At 44.3% G+C, this 19,501-nt stretch overlaps 1 protein-coding gene across 1 annotated transcript; it reads left to right on the top strand.

The window, feature by feature from the left end:
* Positions 1–1,217: 1,217 nt before the first annotated feature.
* On the top strand, positions 1,218–2,520 carry LOC142570354 (carcinine transporter-like). The gene is made up of 2 exons (XM_075678742.1): positions 1,218–1,592; positions 1,681–2,520. Exons 1-2 carry the CDS (start codon positions 1,218–1,220, stop codon positions 2,518–2,520), a joined length of 1,215 nt encoding a protein of 404 aa, XP_075534857.1.
* The last annotated feature ends 16,981 nt before the right edge of the window (positions 2,521–19,501 follow it).

Raw genomic sequence — 19,501 nt, 5'->3', positions numbered from 1 at the left:
GTTGATAGAATTATGAAGAGAGAGAGCGCGCAAATCTAAGGTTTAAGCATCGTGCCCAACCAAATGCGCGTGCTCTAAAAGAACTTTCACTGTGTACTGCCGCAGTGAGGTACTTTGTTCATTTTCATTTTTTCCTTGTGCTTATTTTCCCTCGACGTAACTGTAATTCTCCGATACTCTTAATTCTCCAAGCTTCTCCTAGCGCATTTTTAGTGCGTCTGCAAAGACTTCCCAGATACACGGAACAAAGTTTGCCGCAATGCTGAATCCAATAATACCATAGCGCATGAAATAATCACTCCCGCCTGGCAAACAGAAAAAACGACTGCGCGATGACCTTCGTTTCTCCGAGACGCGTCTTAACGCTGAGAGTTCAGCTTCAGAATTTGAAATTAATCGGGCTGAGTGACTAATTTCGGCGCACATATCCCGGGAATTAATCCTTGTAGACATAACGAGCATAATAATTCGACACTTACATTGTTTTGATATTTTCTTTTGATTGTGGTCTTTTCCCACTGCTGGACTCTTTACTCATTCCTCACTAGAGTATCAGCATATCATTGCCAACCAATGAACTCTTGCATGGACGATTCCTGTCATCGGTGTGACCGTTTCGGGGACTACGCAAACGTAGTTGCTTAGCGTAAATATTGCCAAACCAGTCTATTTAGATAACCACGTGGGTACCGTGACCTTCCATATAACCAAAGTTTTTTGCTGTTGCCTTGTGCAAAAACAGGCGCTCTCTCGGTGGCACGCTTAAGCTCGAGACAAGCGAGGCGCCCACCGCAGTAAAGGAATCTGAAGTTCGCGAGCGGTGCTTCGATTTCGTGCTCGTGAGAAGCTTTGACTTGTACGTTAATTCGAGCGTTAATTCGAGAGTGAGGAATCCCGTTCCTTGCATCAGGATGCCCCGAGCAAAAGCGAGAAGGAACTCACATCTTCAGTCCAAGTGGGACATCATTCCCACAACTGTGTCGAAGACCACGGCTGTTTCGGGGACCGCGGCTGTGTCGGGGACCACTGCTGTGTCGGGCACTACGGTTGTGTCACGGACTACAGCTATGTCGGGGTCAACGGTTTTGTCGGGCATAACGGGTATATTGGATAACTTGGATGCGGAAGCCTAGAACAAGCAGACGCAGCAAGGCGCAAACACTTATGGCCACGGAAACTTCCAGCGGCGTATCTTCTGCTACAGCATCGTGGCCCTTATGGTACTGCAGTGTCACAACCACGTCTTCAAGTTCATTTCCCCGCACGTGGGTCACTGGTGCAAGCCTACCAAGCTCTACGCGAACCTGTCTGTGCCTGTCTGGAAGAACATCGCGATTCCCGTCGACGAAGCCGAGCGATCCAGCGCGTGCCTCGTCTACGCATACCCTGGCCACGTCGACGACACCATGATGGTTCACTGCAATTCGTGGGATTACGGTGACAAGTACAAACAGCGGTCCGCGCGCTGTCTGTGGCACCTTGTGTGCCCCAGGACCTGGCTGCAGTCTCTAGCGGATGCGGTATACATGTGTGGCGTGCTATTCGTCGTGCCCATGACCGGTTACACCGCAGACACGACGGGTCGCCAGCCGGTGATCATGGGGGCCGTGCAGGGGCTCACCTTGAGCTCCACCGCAGGCTGTTTCACGCATTCGTTTGGGTTCTATACCTCTTCACCAGGTTTGTCAGCTGACACTACTGCAAAAATATATCAGCTGGCGCTTAATGCAGGTGATCGCTGTGACGCCCACGATGATCTTGCTGTCGGCTTCCTCGGTTGTCTTCGAGTCACCGATATGGATGATTTGTATGGGTCACATGGAGGAGGCCGATGTTGTCATGTTCAGAGCGGCCAGGATTAACGGCCCGCGGCGCATCGAAGCGGAATTGACTGTTGAAGCCATGAGGTCAGACTTGAGCAGGAGCAATGCTAGCCTGTCCATGTCCTTCAGGATCATCGCCAAGTCGGGCGGGATCCGTGTGAGAGCTGTCAGTGTATTCTTTTCAAACTTTACCGTCATGTTCGCCTTCTTCATCATTACGGGCAGCAGCCACCTCCAAGAACAAGGCGTTGTCAGGATTACGTCCGATCTCCTGCTGGCTCCAAGTTACCTGGCCATGTACTACGCCTTGAACTCGTGTGGAAGTCTGAAGCTGCTGCTGATCCTGCTGGCTCTTCTGGGTGGATTGTTCGCGATTTGCGGTATCGCTATTTATGCAAGTCCTGTCGAGGTGTCTTACGTCCTAGTGATCGCAGTCAAGGCGACGGCCAGCGTCCTTATTCCGACCAACTACCTCTACATCATAGAGCTCTTTCCCACCGCCGTTCGCAGCGCCGTCATGTGCGGTGCTTACACCAACGGCCGCGTGGGAGCTGTGCTAGCCGCCTTCCTGGCACAGCTCAAGTATATCGGCCGGGAGGACTTGGGCTTCGCGAGGGCATCCGTCGGAGCACTCACGAACATCATGGTCGTAATGCAGCTGCCTGAGACGAGCGTTCGCACGAATGTCACCGAGTAAATGGGAAAGCAGAAGGACATCCTGGACATTATGCAACGAAGCCTTTCGCCGCTGCGTAACACTTTCGCCGCTGCGTAACCGGCTACGTAACACTGGTTATAAGGCTGACTAGCTAACTTGGGTCACTCAGTATGAGCAACAGAGCGTGTGCTCATACTGAGTGACTGACAACAGGAGTAGCCAAGTATGGAGAGAAAGAAATATCCCGGCCACGGCGGCCGCATTTCGATGGGGGCGAAATGCGAAAACACCCGTGTGCTTGGATTTAGGTGCACGTTAAATAACCCCAGGTGGTCAAAATTTCCGGAGTCCTCCACTACGGCGTGCCTCGTAATCAGAAAGTGGTTTTGGCACGTAAAACCCCAAATATTATTGTTATTAAGTATGGAGAAAGAAGTGACGAAAACAAAATGGGCGCGATGTTGAAATCTTGGATGAAACCGAGACGCTTTAACGTTTCCTTAAACATCAAACAAAGCTTTGCTAATCACCGATTACCACGCATGCGTGGAATCCACCGAAGTTTTTCAGCCATTGAACAGCGCGCTTGTAACAACATGGAGCTTACATTTACATACCGTCAGGAATTATAATACGAACGATGACGTTCAACGTAAGCAGGTAGGAGAGCTTACCGCACCAGCCACGTGGCGCACGTTACTCACGCATTGTGAACCGCGTCCTTGTAGAGTGAAGCAAGGGGTAGCGCGTAACACGTGTGCCTGAAGTCCTGCCAGAAATCGCTGGAGATCTCAGCTTGGCCCCGGAAGAAGCTCGCGTACCATTCCAGAACGTGCCTGCTAGTGAAGAACATCGCTTCTCGCCGCCTATACACCGTTTTTTCATGGGCGCCACCACATTGCTACGCAGTGACGCCATCTATGGGCAGTCGGCATGCTGGCTTGGGCGAGCGCTCCGTCTTGCATGGCAGGTATACGCTCGGCGGTAGTTTCTGGCGTTTGTTTTCGCGCTCGTGCAGTCTATTTTGCATGATGTGGCGTTTTGCGAAAAGCCAGCGACAAAACAGGGCCAAAACAGAGGCTCTCGAATGAACTCCCGCTACAGCGACGCTAATTAAAGACAAGCGCTACTTCTAACGAACCATTGCTGTAGTATCATCTGGAAAAGCAAGGAACAATTTTGCAGGGTATTGCCTCGTCTCACCATTATTTGCTAAATGATTGAAATCAAGCTCTCCTATATTTAATACGGGTCTCACAAAATTCTTTATTACAAAATAGGATGCGCGAAGAGAAATCGCTTACCACTTCGTGCATGCATTCTACAGTAATCATAGCCATCATTATACTTAAAGGCATCCCGGATGTTGTCTTTGTGAGCAGGCATATATTAACACTAGAGAGAAGCAGAAAAAATATGTAAGGATTGCGTGCCTACCATAATCTCAGCCGATAAAAATTTCGACGCGAGTAGCATTGAGGACATCAACCATTGATTTAGCAATAAATTATGCAACATTGCTGGTGACTGCAAAGAAAACGAGTTGCTTTGTGCAACCAGTTCTTTAAGACTGAAGCCTGTGCACTCTCTAGACAGGAAATTGAAGCGCTAATACGAACAAGCATTATTATTCTGTTTAAAAAAAAAGATCCTAAAACATGTTTTACTGTTATGGCTAGCCTTCACCTAAAGGGGGGGAAATTGGCAGGGGGTAAAATTTCACGCGAAGGATCCCTGCGACGGCGCTTACCGGAAAGACCACTAAGTCTTTTTTTCTGTAACAGTTAATTTGCAGAACAAAAGGGCTATAACCAACACCTCTATGCTAAGCATAAGGACAGGATTCCCAGCGCTAGAAGCTGCGTACCGCTCAGAGACCTTCTACATGTGGCGAAAAGTCGCCCAAATAAGAGAAAATAGCTATTGCTTTTGTACTGACCACCACCCACATCAAAGTCAATAAAAAACACCTAAAGAAACGCGAAGAAGTTCACCTCACACTTTTCTAAAGAAAGCATGTTTCCATATCTGCGTGGCTTTTTGAACTGCTTACTATCTATTCGTTCTTGCGTTTTCGTGTCTTGTTTTTTTTTTGTGTGTGTGTATATGCCTTTAGGGAATTCGAGGCCGTAGCATGTTCGGGCTTCTCTGCAGTTTCACTTCCGTTGCGTGAGGGTGACCACCAGTTTGTCACATCATCGTACAAAAAGCAACCGGGTGCAAGAATGCACCATCTTCCGCTCACTTTGGTATATGCCCATTTTGATACGCACATTCGTGCCAGTGTGGATACAGCTTCTCGAGCTGCATCCAGCACGGGCGTTTGCAAATTTAAAAGCGTTAAAAGCGAATTAGTGTATCTGGGAAGCTTGCCTGAGCCAATCCATGCGCAGAGTGCTCAACTCAAGGTCACGCTATCGTACAGTGTACGATCGAACGTCTTCTCCCTTTCGATTGTACGATCCACACCGTCTCTTAAAACTGTAAAACAGACAATACGCGACGCACGGCGCATGCGCCGCGAATTAGGAAAGATGAGATAGGAGGATTCGGCCCCGAGTGACGAGGCAATTGCGTGCACGTCCTCATTGTGTACACCGAGGAGCAGCGCGGGATGAAAGACAGCTTTGCTCAAATTTTTCTTTCTATCTAACGTTCTTTCTTTTCTTCTTTCTTAGTTTCCTTCTTTCTTCATTTCTTTCTTTCTTGTTTCCTGCCATCGCAGCGTGTGAGGCCTCGCGACTGAGACAGGAAAAGCTTTCTCGTAGCTCCCAATAAAAGAAAAATTGCAGAGTGTACGCGCAGATCAATAACGTAGATGACGAAAAGTCCCCATGCAACACTTGAGCGATTGCAAGACGATAGCATTATGTGACTATCGGCGACTATCATTAGGCGACTATCGATCAACATCCACATGGACTTCTTACTCCTCCAGTGTTCCTTCATGGACTATTACGATTGATGATTTACTGACGCTGCCTATACTTACTCTTCCTGACCTTATGAACTGCTGTTTCTGTCTAGTTATCATGCATCATCCGTAGATGTTTTTACTTTAGGGCTATTTATCATGGGACGTTGGGCACAAGAGTACGCGCCAAGTCCCGATTGGCTGGGACCGGCAACAATGAACACCTCTATATAGTAAGGAATTTTTTTTTTGAAAACTGGCCCTTATATATGTGCTCATGGGCGAATAGCTCTCAGAAACAAGGAAGGTATGCTCAGCAACTGGTGTGAAGGTTTCCAAATAGTTAGGACAAGTGACTATTATCTGCATGCAGACTGTAGGCAACATTCACAACGCTCGCTATCGTCTGGAACCCAAACGCCTGCCAAAACGCAAACGTTTAAGAATGGTTGAGAGACGGCAGTTGAGAGATGCCTTTGGTGATAGACAAGAATCGCACGCCAAAAATCCATCAGTGGGTTTTTCTTCTTGTCTCGTTTTAAGGGGACCAGAAAAACACGCCACCATTTCTTATTGGTGACCTGGCAACAACGACGATTTCTTTTCGTTGGCCTCGGTTGCCACGCGTCCTGATGTGGGAATGAAATTATATTTAATCATGGAGGCCCGTTTCATGCCGATACTGCAACAGCGACCTCATAGGCTTCACAGACTTCTTAACTCCACACTCCTAATCAGATCATTGTTTTTGCCCGAAAAGCTCTAGAATTTAATTTTATTAATTCTGTTAGTTGCAGTAGTTGCTGACCATCATCAATATAGTGCAACGATTAATTTTGCGCTCGTCCCTATTTCTTTCTTGTCGTTTATACCATTCACGACCAGCTGGTCATCTTGGAGATAGCGCACTCAGAGCACCGCTCGGAGCACTGACAAAGCACAAAAAAGAGAAAGAATTGAAATAGAATTATTACATTGTCTTGGACATTACGTCCTGCTGCTTATTACAAAACAATTGATTAACTTTTAACTTTTGAAAAAGAATTCTCGTTTGAACAACTACATAGGTACCTACTGATGCTTATACTTTAAGTACTTATACCTACTAATTTCATCAGCACACGCGTTCGTTAAAGAGCATGAGCAAATGCTGCCAAGGTAGGGCGTACTACATGCATATATATATATATATATATATATATATATATATACGTGTGTGTGTGTAACCACACAAAGGAAATTTTTTTGTTTTTTACTAGTCAGCAGAAGATTGTGGGCGCCATCGTTTTGCAGGGCAATATCCTAACTGGGGCTTAATTACGTGTAGCTTATTATTCAATTAAGTGGCTCCCAAGCGTTGCCAGTAGATCTCCAGTTTCTTTCGTAGGAAAGGCTTGAGACCTGTGGCAGGGACACCAACGGTAGAGTAAAAAGCTTGCGAGGCATTTGATGTGGTGTTTTCGTGGGCGACAGTATTACCCTCGATTCCGCTATGCCCAGGAACCCAGACTATTACGACGTGTCCATTATATGCCCGTATAGCGCCCAAAATAGAATAAATTTCAATAATTACAGCATATTTTTAGCTCTTACAAAGACATTAAAGCTTTTAATATGCTTAAACAGTCTGTAAATATTATTGGCCTTTCTAAATTTTATTCCTTTACCGATAGTACTGCATATACATGTGACGTAAGTATACTAGTTTGTGGCTGCAGAATGTTGCATTCAGAGAAAGGGGGACCGACAGCAGCATAAGATACGCCCAAATGTGACTTTAATGCGTCGGTGTAAAATTCCCGGCAAGAATGTCTGATATTTTAAAAATTGCGTTTAAATGTGTGCCTGTAAAACTCTTTTGCGACCTCGATAAACGATGTGTCACAGTCTACCAGCTGCCACTGCTATGGTGGTAGCAGCTTCGCTGGAAGCATTATGGGGAAGCCCGAGAAGTAAGACGCCCATTTCGTCGCCAAGTTTTCTCCCACACGGTGACAGAGGTTGTCTTACTGAAGGTCTGTTATGGAAAAGTGCGTGCGTGCGTGCGCGCGTGTGTGTGTGCGTATATATATATATATATATATATATATATATATATATATATATATATATATATATATATATATATATATATATATATATATATATATATATATATATATATATATGTGTGTGTGTGTGTGTGTGTGTGTGTGTGTGTGTGTGTGTGTGTGTGTAGTCACACACTTAAAGAGCACAAAATAATATAGCGGGAAAACAAAATAAAACAACAGATATTCCGTATAAGGGAACTTAGCTGGAAAAGCACTTTGCTTAGGAAGAACCATAGGGCCGTCCTATACTGCATGGCAAAGTTAGATCCTACAAGCCATCCAACCCTTTTCTTTTTTGTGACATTTAGCACAGTCACAGATTTCTCGCCCGAGCATCTATATAGGGCTTGCCATATTTGAATTCTGACCACATGCGACATTTTTTTTTCTCTCTCTCTTATGCAAACAGCTAATATCGCAGCAATGGTCTGCGCCTACTCAGCATCGCGCATAAAATCCTCTCTGCGCAAATTGGCAGTTCGCGAAAGAAAAAAAACTACGCACAGAACCTTACAGAGAGAAATCGATGCGACAATCAGGCGGCAAACGCCAGCCCGCCCGCCTCATGCACATCTGCTCATTTGCCTTTCAAGGGTCTTCGCGGTTGAAAGCGATGACGCGGAATGATTAGCTTCGCGCAGTCGCCGCGGAGACTCCTTTGTTGGACCAAATATGCGTCGCGTACAGCAACTGATTCATCCTTCGAATAGGATTTCACGCCGCTGGCCCCGCTCACGATTTTGATAATCCTAATGTCGTTCCTTTTTTTTATTATTTCTTCCATTCTATCTCTGGTTACGTCGGCTTGCATTTTTTTTTTTTTTTTGCGTGTGACATTTCTTTTCTCGCGTCATCTAGGTCTTCTTTTTTTTTTTTTTTGCCGGCGTCACTCAGAATCGAATTTCGCTCGTCTGTGCTTCGATTCTTCGAGTGCTTCACTCTCTCTCTCTCGTTTTCTTTTTTTTTTTTCTCTCTCTTTAGCGCTTCGCGTCAGATTAACAGGACTCTCGAGTTCTAGATAGGCCTGCTGGACGCCTCTAACGAAGCACCCTGTCCGATCGAATCGTCGCGAGCGAGAGCCGATGAGGGGTCACATAACGTGCGCCGCGACGGAGGGTGCTGACGACTCGTCGAAATTGGTTTTAGAAGTGGTGGAAGGCGACGGCGGTGTATAATCGGCGGCGGCAGCTCGGGCCGTATACTTGACTGGTCCGCCACTCCCGGCGTTTTCAAGTGCGGTGCCCACACATGAAACAGGGACGACGGGGGAGGTGGAAGCGGGAATATCTTTAATGCGGGACCGGTGGGCGAAGCGTATAAGCGAGTAAGTAGCTCACTACCAATAGAAGTTGGAGGTGGCTCTCTCAACGCGTGTCGAGCCACCGCGGGTGGCACTCGAGTGGCTTTCCAGAGCGACTCGGCTCCCAGAGCCGGCCGACTGCCCTCTCGAAGAACCAAGTCGCGAATAGAAAAGTCCTCAACGGGCAGGCTTTAGAGAGGAGCTAAAGATGGGCACAGGACTCTTTGCGCGGCGAGTCAATAAAATGGGATAGATACGTCATTTTTTCTCTGCCTCTTCTTTTTTTTTTTCTTTCTAGGACTCTCTGAGCCGCTGTATTCTCACGCTTCGACGCCTCGCCTGATGAAGGTCACCGCGGTCGTGGCCGGTTGCGTGGCGCCGTGCGAATTTCTACTCCACGGCTCGACTATCAGTGGGCTGAGTGTGCCGCCGGCTCATTATTTTGCATCGCGCTCGCAAATTGCCTCGTGACACGCACCAGAAGAAAAGAACGCTAATTACAACAAGTTGCAAGGGCGTGAAGACGGTTGGACAGTTATTTCTGTCTGTCTTTTTTATAGCGGAATAACCTGCATACAAGAAGCGCGATAGATCAGTCATCAATAACTATAAGCCAATCGCTGTTATTCCTTTCTTTTTATGTAAGTTGTTGAAAACTTGGGCGCAGTGCGTCTGACTAATAACCTTGAGAAATTTAAGCTCCTATGGCCAGGTTAGTTTGGATTTCGACATGGTATTTCCGCTAACCTTTTGCTGGTTGCACTTACTGATAAAACTATAAAAATACTCTTGACGACGACAGGTTCCTCGGGTCAATTTTCACTGATTTCAGTCAAGCCTTCGACTCGATCAATCGTGAAATTATTCTCAACAAACTCTCTTACTGTCTAACAGCCTACATCCCCCTCCCCAATACAGCTAATTTGTGGATAATTATTTGTTCGTGCTCAGGCGTGCTGTCTGACACAAAACTATCAACCTAGGAGTTCCACAGGAACCTATATTACGACCGTTATTTCTCACATACATAAATGATCTCCCTGATTATTCGTCCCCACTCACAGAAACATTGCTTTACGCAGATGATTCCATTATTTTCACTTCACACGACTCCATTGCATCCCTGACAAAGCAGTTAAAGTGACCTTCACGGGGTTGTTATATGGTGTTATAAAAATAAGGTAGTTATTAATCCCTTCAAAAATAACTTTGTCATCTTCAGTTCGCGGTCAAAAAAGTGCTGTGACGTACCTCAGGTATAAGTTAATAATTGTACAATATTCCCCTATGACCAGTGCACATTTCCCGGTGTCGAGCTTGAACATTCTGTACGTTTTAATACGCATATTAATCAAATAAAAAGAAAGACAGCATATGGCAATCTAGTTCTTCACAAAGCCCGTCAGTATTTTAGCCTGCCTACTCTATAGCTACACTTGATTCTGCGTTCATTCATGATCATTTTAACTATTGCGTCGAATCGTGGAATCTCACGTACCAAACTTACTTAAAGGGACACTAAAGTGAAAAATGATTTCTTCTGCATCAGTAAATTACCGCTCTACAACACCAAAAACAGCACTCTTACAACGATAAGACGTTTGGTAAGCCAGAAAAAGCGCAAGAACGAAATACGGGTGGCGACGCCTACTTAAGTTCCCGCACCTGGGGGCTGTGACGTCTTGGATTTTGATGGGATCTTCTAGGGCCTACTAATTATATATAGCGGTACAGATTGACTACATTGTGTTCTAAAGGAACCAATTATTACACATGGCAAGTTTTGGGAACCTTTATGCAGCCAACATGGCCCAAATGCGAAAACATACTTTGGAATCCCTGACGTCACGCTGACATACAGGCGCTGGGGTTTCGGCGCGAAATTCAAATACGGATACTTGGACGTTCATTTTCTCATCTAATAATCAAACTACTTTTTTGAAATTACTGCCTGCAGGGTTCTCAAACAATGCTTCATTAGTCTAAACTGATTTATTGTTTCGCTTTATTGTCCCCTTAAGCCCACTAGAGCACTTCCAAAAACAGGCACTCCGCATCATGACACACAGCCCTTATCATGGTCCCTCGGCTCCACTCTTTCAGCTGGACATTTACGTATTACAAAACCAATTTCCTACATTCTCAGTATCGTTGCCTATCGCGTAATGTATAACTGAAGTATTCACTGAACGAGAGAATAAAGGGAACCGAGGGGCCCAATTTTTATTAATCATATTATAAAAAGGCAACAAACAATGGCACCAAGACGTATAGGGTAAATTACTTGTACTTATTAATTGAATTAATGAAATTATAAATTGATGGAAATGAAAGTGGATGAAGAAACACCTGGCACAGGTGGGATACGAAACCACGTCTTCGCATTACGCGTGCGATGCTCTACCAATTGAGCTACCGCGGCGCCGTCTTCCGATCCACTCTCTGGAGTATTTATGTGCTACTACTAGAACTAACCTTGGGAGTCTTAGCAGGTGCCACCACTCACAAACCTTGGGGGCGGATGCGGAACATCCTTTCTGCCGCAGGCGACACGAGTAAGTGATCTTTTTGGGTGAAAGAAACTGGTCAATAAACGCACACATGCTACCTGAAGGCATCAATATTGCCGGATTCGGGACCTTCGTTATGTAATCAACGAGGTTATGGTAACTTTGGATTATACATCCGAATAATGAATCTGTACGTGCATGCCCGGAATCTGGGCGTGTATGGGGGAGGCAGAGCCCTCCCCGGCGATGCCAAAATCCCCCCTCCTAAAGTGTTATTACCAGAGCTCTGTCAGTTGATGTGTCTTTTGAGTTGACGCTACCTTCTCGCTTAAAATTTTGTTGTGGCTAAAAGCTTACTGCGTCATTGTTGGTGCAGACACGCACGGTCTTTAATTCACACTTTCGCTTTATTTCTGCAGATCCTAACAATATGAGGACAAGCCCATTAGATGCACCAGTAGCTACTACCTCATCCGTATTTTTTCAATTCGACATTTCTTTCTTCTTTCACTGGGAACACCATGCCCAGGCATAATATATTTAAATATATACACGGGGCAATGTTTATTCTATCTTTTAAAGAGAAGAAGGTAGACAACTAACAATTATTTCTAATGGTATGGATAGCCTATACCTAGAGAATGAATGTGTTGTTGTGTGTTCACCTCGCTTCAAGTTTGTTTGCGTGTGCTTTTTTGGCCCTGGAAAAAAACCTGCAGACATTCAGTGACCCATTCGGCAGAGTCTTTTATCAACGGCGTGTGAAATGCACGTGAATGATATGTGGCTCAGTATTATTCGTTTCCAGTAGGCAATGCTAACGACTCATGAAAAGAAAAGCAATTTTAATCATTTACAACATTTATTTGGAATGGAAACATCGCCACTTGCATGCAGAGGCAATAAATACGAATAGCGTTACATGTAGTAGGTATTATGTACGAAAACCGGACAAGCTCCTACCCCAGTTTCCCACAGGAAGTGAGCGGGGGGGGGGGGGGGGGGGCTGAGAAACGGAGTTTGTCCAGCAGGGTGGTGCCCCTATTTCAAAACCCCACTGGCGCGGGCCAGCCGCTCAGCACGTTTGATCAGATGTAGCTGATCTTCCACGGCCGGACTAGACAGCAGCGCCTCCCATTCGTTCCATGTGCCATTTGGTTCATGTTATCCGTGCTCTGCACACTGCCATCGTGATGTAAAAGTGGGTTGGTGTTGGTCCACATCACTACATCACAGCATATATATATATATATATATATATATATATATATATATATATATATATATATATATATATATATATATATATATATATATATATATATATATATATATATATATATATATATATATATATATATATATATATATATATATATATATATATATATATATATCTGTGTATATATAAAATACCTTACAGGCCCTATGGGGGCATTGTGTAGGGCAGGTTACAAAATCAAGGGAAAAAAAAGAGTAAACAGCCTTCTAAAGTGTAATACAAAAGATACGCATCAATGCAGGGCTCATCAACATTACTACCAAAAACATGAAAAAGGAACAACTGAAGTAATAAAAGGCCATAAAGGTACACTTAAGGAAATAACACGAGTAAAACTTAACGTCAGATACTAATACTAGAAAGTAAAATACACGAAAAATGAACATTTTTCAAGAATTGTTGCAGGGATATTTAGGAAAATAGACGCAAAACAAGCAATAATATATACAGGGCATACAAGCGAACATGTGACGCAGCATAAAATAGCAATTCATAGGAGCGAGATAGCAATGCATCAATAAAAAAATATCACAAGAAGTTCGAAGCACATTGCCAACTGTAAGAAACAAGATAAAGTGATTTGTAAGTGCTGTTGTGAAAAAATGCTCGTGTAGGAGATGACGAAATTTTTCTTGATCTGACTCGGAAGCAATGTGATCAGGCAGATTGTTCCACAAGAGAATGGCCATAGGGAGCGCGGAAAAGTTAAAAGCATGTGTCGTTCCGTACATGCGCGCAAAACTGAAGTGGTTATTTAATCGGCGAGACGTGTTCGAGGCGATCTGGATATGTAGTGTGGATTGTGTGGCATTATAAACATATTTGTGAAACAAGGATAACAGAGCGATATTACGGCGAAGAACTAAAGGCTGTATGGAATGATCGAGTTTCATTTGCGTTACGCTGGAGTGATGGCTATAATTACGTGAAATAAAACGGGCAGCTCGGTTTTGTACTGATTCAAGCATGTCGATAAGTATGTGGGATGTGGGGACCAAATGGATGATGCATACTCGAGCTGTGGACGAACAAATGTCTGATAGGCCAATTTGCTGATGTTGGAAGGTGAATTACCTAGATTACGACGTAGGTAACCTCATGTCCTTTAAGCTTTTGCGCAAACGGCTGCAATGTGGTCTGTCCAGGAGAGGTTTTCGGTTAGGTGAACACCCAAATATTTATACGATACTGTATGTAACAATTCTTTATTGTGGACGTTGTATAAAAAATGTGAGTTGTCACGCTTACGACTAAAAGAAATTACCTGACATTTTGATACATTTAAAGTGTGTATATATATATGCTTTGTTACATAACCACCATATATCTGTGTAACTCGTGTACCCCATATTAAATGTAGTATAATGTGCATTATGTCATCATAACAAACAACTTGATGATTCCATGTCAATTGTGCTAGCCTTTGAAGCTTTCTTTTGTCATTTTTCTTTTTCCTTATCATTTGTATATCCATTTATTTTTAATTCTTGAAAGAGGACACCAAATTATATTTCAGTGGATTCCTGCTCACTGTGGCATCGTCGGCAACAACCTAGCTGACAAGGCTGCCCGGTGTGCCCACGAAGATACCAAGACGCGTCCAACACCTTTGGCGAGGTCGGACGCTGCCAGAGAACTTCGCCTACTTGCGCGCAATCAGTCCCAAGATCTCTGGATTTCAAGTGGCTTCAATTGCAGATTACGTAAACTGGACCCCACGCTACGGCTACAACTGCCATCTAGCCTTTCCCGCGGCGAAGCAACCTTGTTGTGTCGCTTGTGGCTGGGAGTGGCGTTCACGAACGCATACTCCTACCGTATGGGAATGGCCGAGAGCCCGATGTGCGACTCCTGTGGGTGCGAGGAGACCATCGAGCACCTATTGTGCACCTGCCCTCGCTACGATGTCCAACACCTCTCTCTGCGGGCAACCTTACGGAGACTGGACTCGAGTCCGTTCACCGAGTCAAGGATACTCGGACCGTGGCCACACCCGTCACTGGCTCGAAAAGCGATTCGTGCACTAGTGCGGTACTTGAAGTGCACGGGCTTAACAGACCGTTTATAGTGTCATTGTGTATGGTGTCCCTCGCACACGTACTGAATACTTAGTCTCTCCCTTTCTTCCTCTTTCTATTCCCCTTTCCCCCACCCCCAGTGTAGGGTAGCAAACCGGATGCTGTTCTGGTTGACCTCCCTGCCTTTCCTACCCTTGCTTTCTCTCTCTTCGTTTATTTTTTTACGTATCCATCATATCATGTTACCTTCCCAGCCCTTTTGCGTATGATCATTTGCTGTGTATTTTTTAAACAGGCTGTTTCTCGTAACTTGAACCACGGATATATCTTTTTTTAAGTGGTTGGCCGCAGCTGAATGAGACTAACCGCACATGGTTTGCCATCTTGTGGCGCTCCTTAGAGCATGGGATCGCCGTCCTGCGGGATATATCATCCCTAGCACTCGCAATCGGCCATTTCAGGGGCAGCAAACAATCACGTTATGTCCTTACATCCGAATAAGGAATCTGGACGTGCCTGCCAGCCTGATCCCCGCTTTCCCTTTCCTGTGAAGTGTATATACGTTTTCAAAGCAAATAATAATAATAATAGTAATAGTAATAGTAATAATAGTAATAATATTTATTGCCACTTTGTAGAGGATACAGAAAGGTTCAGGCCCGTCAAAGCCAACAGGAGGCTTGAAGGACTGGGCCCGGCAGTTTGCGGCAGAGGTTACAAAATGGCAACAACAAGCAAAACATTGAAAGGAACAATAGGTTCAGCTGAAGAAATAGAAAAACAAGGCAATCACAAAGCCAGTATCAAGGACATCCGTACTAACTCCAAGGAAGCAAAGCTTATAATACATAATCTCATACGTCTAAGCATCAACTGTAGAAGAACAAAAGATTCAACTCAGTGTTCTCAAATGGGTTTTTAGGTTCCGCATAGAGTTTATAGCAAAAAGTTCTTCTGGTAGCCCATTAAAAATGTCCGGCACATAAGCACACCGTCGTGCCTTTCCATACCTTGTTACACTCCGTTGTACAACATATCGAACGGTATTTCGCAACTTCCGGTTAGGATCATATTTAATTAAAAATTCTGAATTCCAAAAGTGGCGATGAACAACTGTTTGTACAAAAAGAGAATGGAATGAAGGAAGACGTAAGAAGCTGAAAATGTCGGCCCCGGAAGGGATATGACAATTATATGCAATGCTCTTTAACATGTTTTTTAAGATGCTATCAATTCGGCAATGCCAACGGGAAGGACATGACGCAAATAAGGTAATTCCGTATCTAAGAACACTATATGCAAGTCCATAAATTACAGTTTTTTTTACATACATTGGGGCCAAAGATCTGATATTAAAGAGTAACCATGAAACCTTCCGCAGCCTGGTACAAACGTAAGCCAAGTGATCATGCCATGATAAACTGCTATCGAAAATCACCCCGAGGTATTTGAACGAATTTACATATTCAACGGGTTCGCAACGACAAGAGAGAGAATCATGATCATGTAAAAACACTTGTTTGTCTATAAGGGCTGTCTTTAGCGGATTTCTGAAACATATTATTTTGGTTTTCTGTGTGTTAACTGAAATTCCGTTATCAGCGAACCATTTCATTACATGAATCACGTTTTCCTGCAACGTATTAACTGCAGTCTCGTAGTTTATATGTCTTGTGAGCAAAACAGTGTCGTCTGCGTACTGAAATATGGAACACTTGGAAGTTATTAAGCTCAAGTCATTAGTGAATAAATTAAAGAGTAGTGGGGACAGAATGGATCCTTGTGGCACACCAGCCTTCACAGGCAGCTTGCTACTATATTCTGATTGGTTGTTTAAACTAACAATTTGAGAACGACCACTCAAAAAATTCTTGAGAATGGCATAAAAGGGACCTCGAAAGCCTAGTAAGTACAGTTTTTCTAAAAGAATAGTATGGTTAACAGTATCAAAAGCTTTCTTTACGTCTAGAAAGAGGGCGCAGCTAAATGAGTTTTCCTCAAATGCTGCGTACAATTGGTCTGCAAATTCCTCTAGAAGATGTATGGTGCCCCTTCCTGGGATAAAACCATATTGACGGTTTGAAAGGACAGCAAATTTGTTTAAGAAGGACATCATGCGTTCAAATAAAAATTTCTCCAGTATTTGGGAAAGGATCGGCAAAACAGAGATCGGTCGATAGTTCTCAACTGCGTTCTTTTGACCTCCCTTGAATAGTGGTCTTACAATAGCGGACTTCAGCTTTTCTGGCAAGACGGCATGTTCTAAGAAGTCGTTAAACAGAAAGAGCATAATGTCCGAAAGAGCGTCAAAATTTCGTTGCAATAGTGCCGCCGATATGCCATCTATTCCAGCAGCCTTACTCCGCTTGAAGCTAAACACTAATCTGGCAAGATCTTCCTTTGATAACTGAGGAAGATATGCAGAAGCTGGCAAAGATTCTTTTAAAGTGCATTTAACGCCTTGTCGAGCTGCTGCCGTTTCTGCTGCGAGCGTGAAATACTTATTGAAAGTATCAGCTTTTGAGACAGGCTCTTCTACTGAAATATTAAAACTAGGCGCATTCCCGTCTTGCCCACGAAGATGGTTAATCAGAGACCACATCTTTGCAGGATTTTTAAATGCTCGTTTGAATTGCTGTTGAAAGTACAGGCGTCGAGCTGATCGAATAAGTGCTACAACTTTGTTTCTGGCGGCTCTGTAATCTGAGCGAAGGTCTGCGTTTTTAGGAGCCTGCTTGGAACGTCTCCAAAGCCAGTCTCTGTTCGCGATGGCCCGTAAAATTTCAGGACTAAGCCAATCATGATTCCGCCTTTTTTTACGCGTAATTTGTCGCGTACAAGTATTTTTGAGCTCATCTAGTTTACGGCACATCTTTAAGTAAACTACCTCTGCTGAATCGTCCGCAATTAAACTTGTCCAGTGAAAAGATGCCACTAATGCATCCAACTTTCTTTCATCTGTTATTAACACGGGTATCTTATTAACATCACTGAACCTTGATGAAACAGTTCCAGACTGAGGAGAAAAACGACAGGCGGTTAAATAATGATCAGCCAGTCGCTGAGAAATGATACATGAGGTCAAGGTGTGATTCGGAGCACGAACAGCGATGTGGTCAAGACATGACTTAACTTGACGACCGCACAAGAAATCTTCACGCGTGGGGGCAGTGATTGTGTTTTCTATTCCATAGGCTGAAAGAGAGGATAGGTAATCTGAAATAGAAATTTTGTTCGAGCTCAAGATATCAATGTTCAAATCCCCTGTTAGGCAGAACAACTCAGTATCTTTGTACCTGAGAAGTATTTCCTCGAGTTCCATTATAAATCTTGTCATGCTACCAGATGGTGGCCTGTATACCGCGAGTAATGTGAAAGCGGCGTGTAATAAATTCACGTTTAGAGCCAAACATTCCGCATGCATAAATGTAATGTCAACAGATGAAACATCGTATTTTTCACTCACAAAGACCGCGATCCCTCCTCCACGGCGTGCCGGGCGTACACTAAAACTGGCACGATAACCGTTCACTGTGAACGTATCTAGGCAGGACTCTGGTGCATTTATCTCGGTGAGAACAAATATATCCACAAAACCCGCCGAGTCTTCTGCTAAAATCTTGAATTGTTCCCAATATTTGCGGAGACTACGAATATTCAAGTTTATCAACGTGAATTCATGATTTTTGTTTCGGCCAAAGTTTGCTTTAAACGTGGCAAAATCTGGAAATTCTTGTGTACTAAGTAATGATCGGTCGGTCATTTTATCCTATCAATGTCCGTGTCGCAAGTAATTCGAATGAGTGTTGCGGCTTCGTCTTTCTTTGCGAAGATTTTGCCGCCCCTTACCCATATGAATTTGTAGCCTGCTTTCTTTCCTGTGATCCTTGCTAACCAAAATAACCTTCTGTTGAACTGCGACAAGTTTTCATTGAAATACAGCTGGTCCAATGATTCAGATTCACAAAGGCTCTGTAGCTTGCCTCGCGCTGCGTACCAGCGTTCCCGAACAGCAATTGAAGTGAATCGCACCAAGATCGGCGGAGATGGCTTCTTGCTTGGAAGACGGTGTATAGCCACCACTTCTCCATTACGAGGCTTCTCTAGCTCGAGTTTCTCGGCCAGCTCATCAAGGAATTCAGTCAGGTTTTCATCTGTTCTCGATTTCAAGCCATGAATTTCTATGTTGGCGTTCCTGCTATGTTGTTCGGAATCATTAAGGCCTTGCTGCAGTTGATGAATCAATGATTCTTGGGCGAGCACTTTTTCTTGTAGTTGCTGCACTTCTTTCCTGCAAGCCGAGACTTCCTCTTTATCAGCTTTAAGTTGTACGACCGCATCATCGTATTGTGCAGATAGGAACTTCACGGATTCCTCTACGACATTAACCGCTGTACAAAGCCTTGTGAATTCTGTCTTTAACAGAAGCAGGGAATCCACCTTCGCGTGGAGCTCTGGCAGAGATTCCACATTTCGATTGATGACCTTTATCTCTGCTAAAAGTGCTGCTAGCGCATCGGAGTTATCCGTAGGTTGTAGGTTGTGGCACCTGTTGCGAACTGGAGCCAGTACGTTTTTTGTTGGTACGGCAGGTTTTGCACAGCCAGACTTCTCGTTTTTGTGGTCCCATCGTATTGAACGTATTTGGAGCAATGCCAGAGCAGTTCTGCCCCAAATGGTACGATTCTTTGCAATCCATACATCTAATATAACGGCCATCGTCGGGCAACGCCTTCTGACACACAATACATTCATCACCGTCACCCATAACAGTGCAACAATACACACTAACACCCGGCAGTCAGCAGTCGGCGGCAGAAAGGAAAAGAACTAGGAAACTAAAAGCAAGGTACAGAAAAGCACTCTACCTGTGTAGAAAATAAACGTCAGGCTAATAATAATA

Source organism: Dermacentor variabilis, chromosome 2 (genome assembly GCF_050947875.1).
Source record: "Dermacentor variabilis isolate Ectoservices chromosome 2, ASM5094787v1, whole genome shotgun sequence".
Lineage (NCBI taxonomy): Eukaryota > Metazoa > Arthropoda > Arachnida > Ixodida > Ixodidae > Dermacentor > Dermacentor variabilis.
This window is presented reverse-complemented; position numbering and strand designations above follow the sequence as displayed.

Bases quoted from the DNA above. Each gene is read 5' to 3' on its own strand.
- LOC142570354 (XM_075678742.1), top strand. From the start codon at position 1,218: ATGGTACTGCAGTGTCACAACCACGTCTTCAAGTTCATTTCCCCGCAC. The intron at 1,593-1,680 runs GTGATCATGGGG...CCTCTTCACCAG, and splicing joins ACACGACGGGTCGCCAGCCG to GTTTGTCAGCTGACACTACT.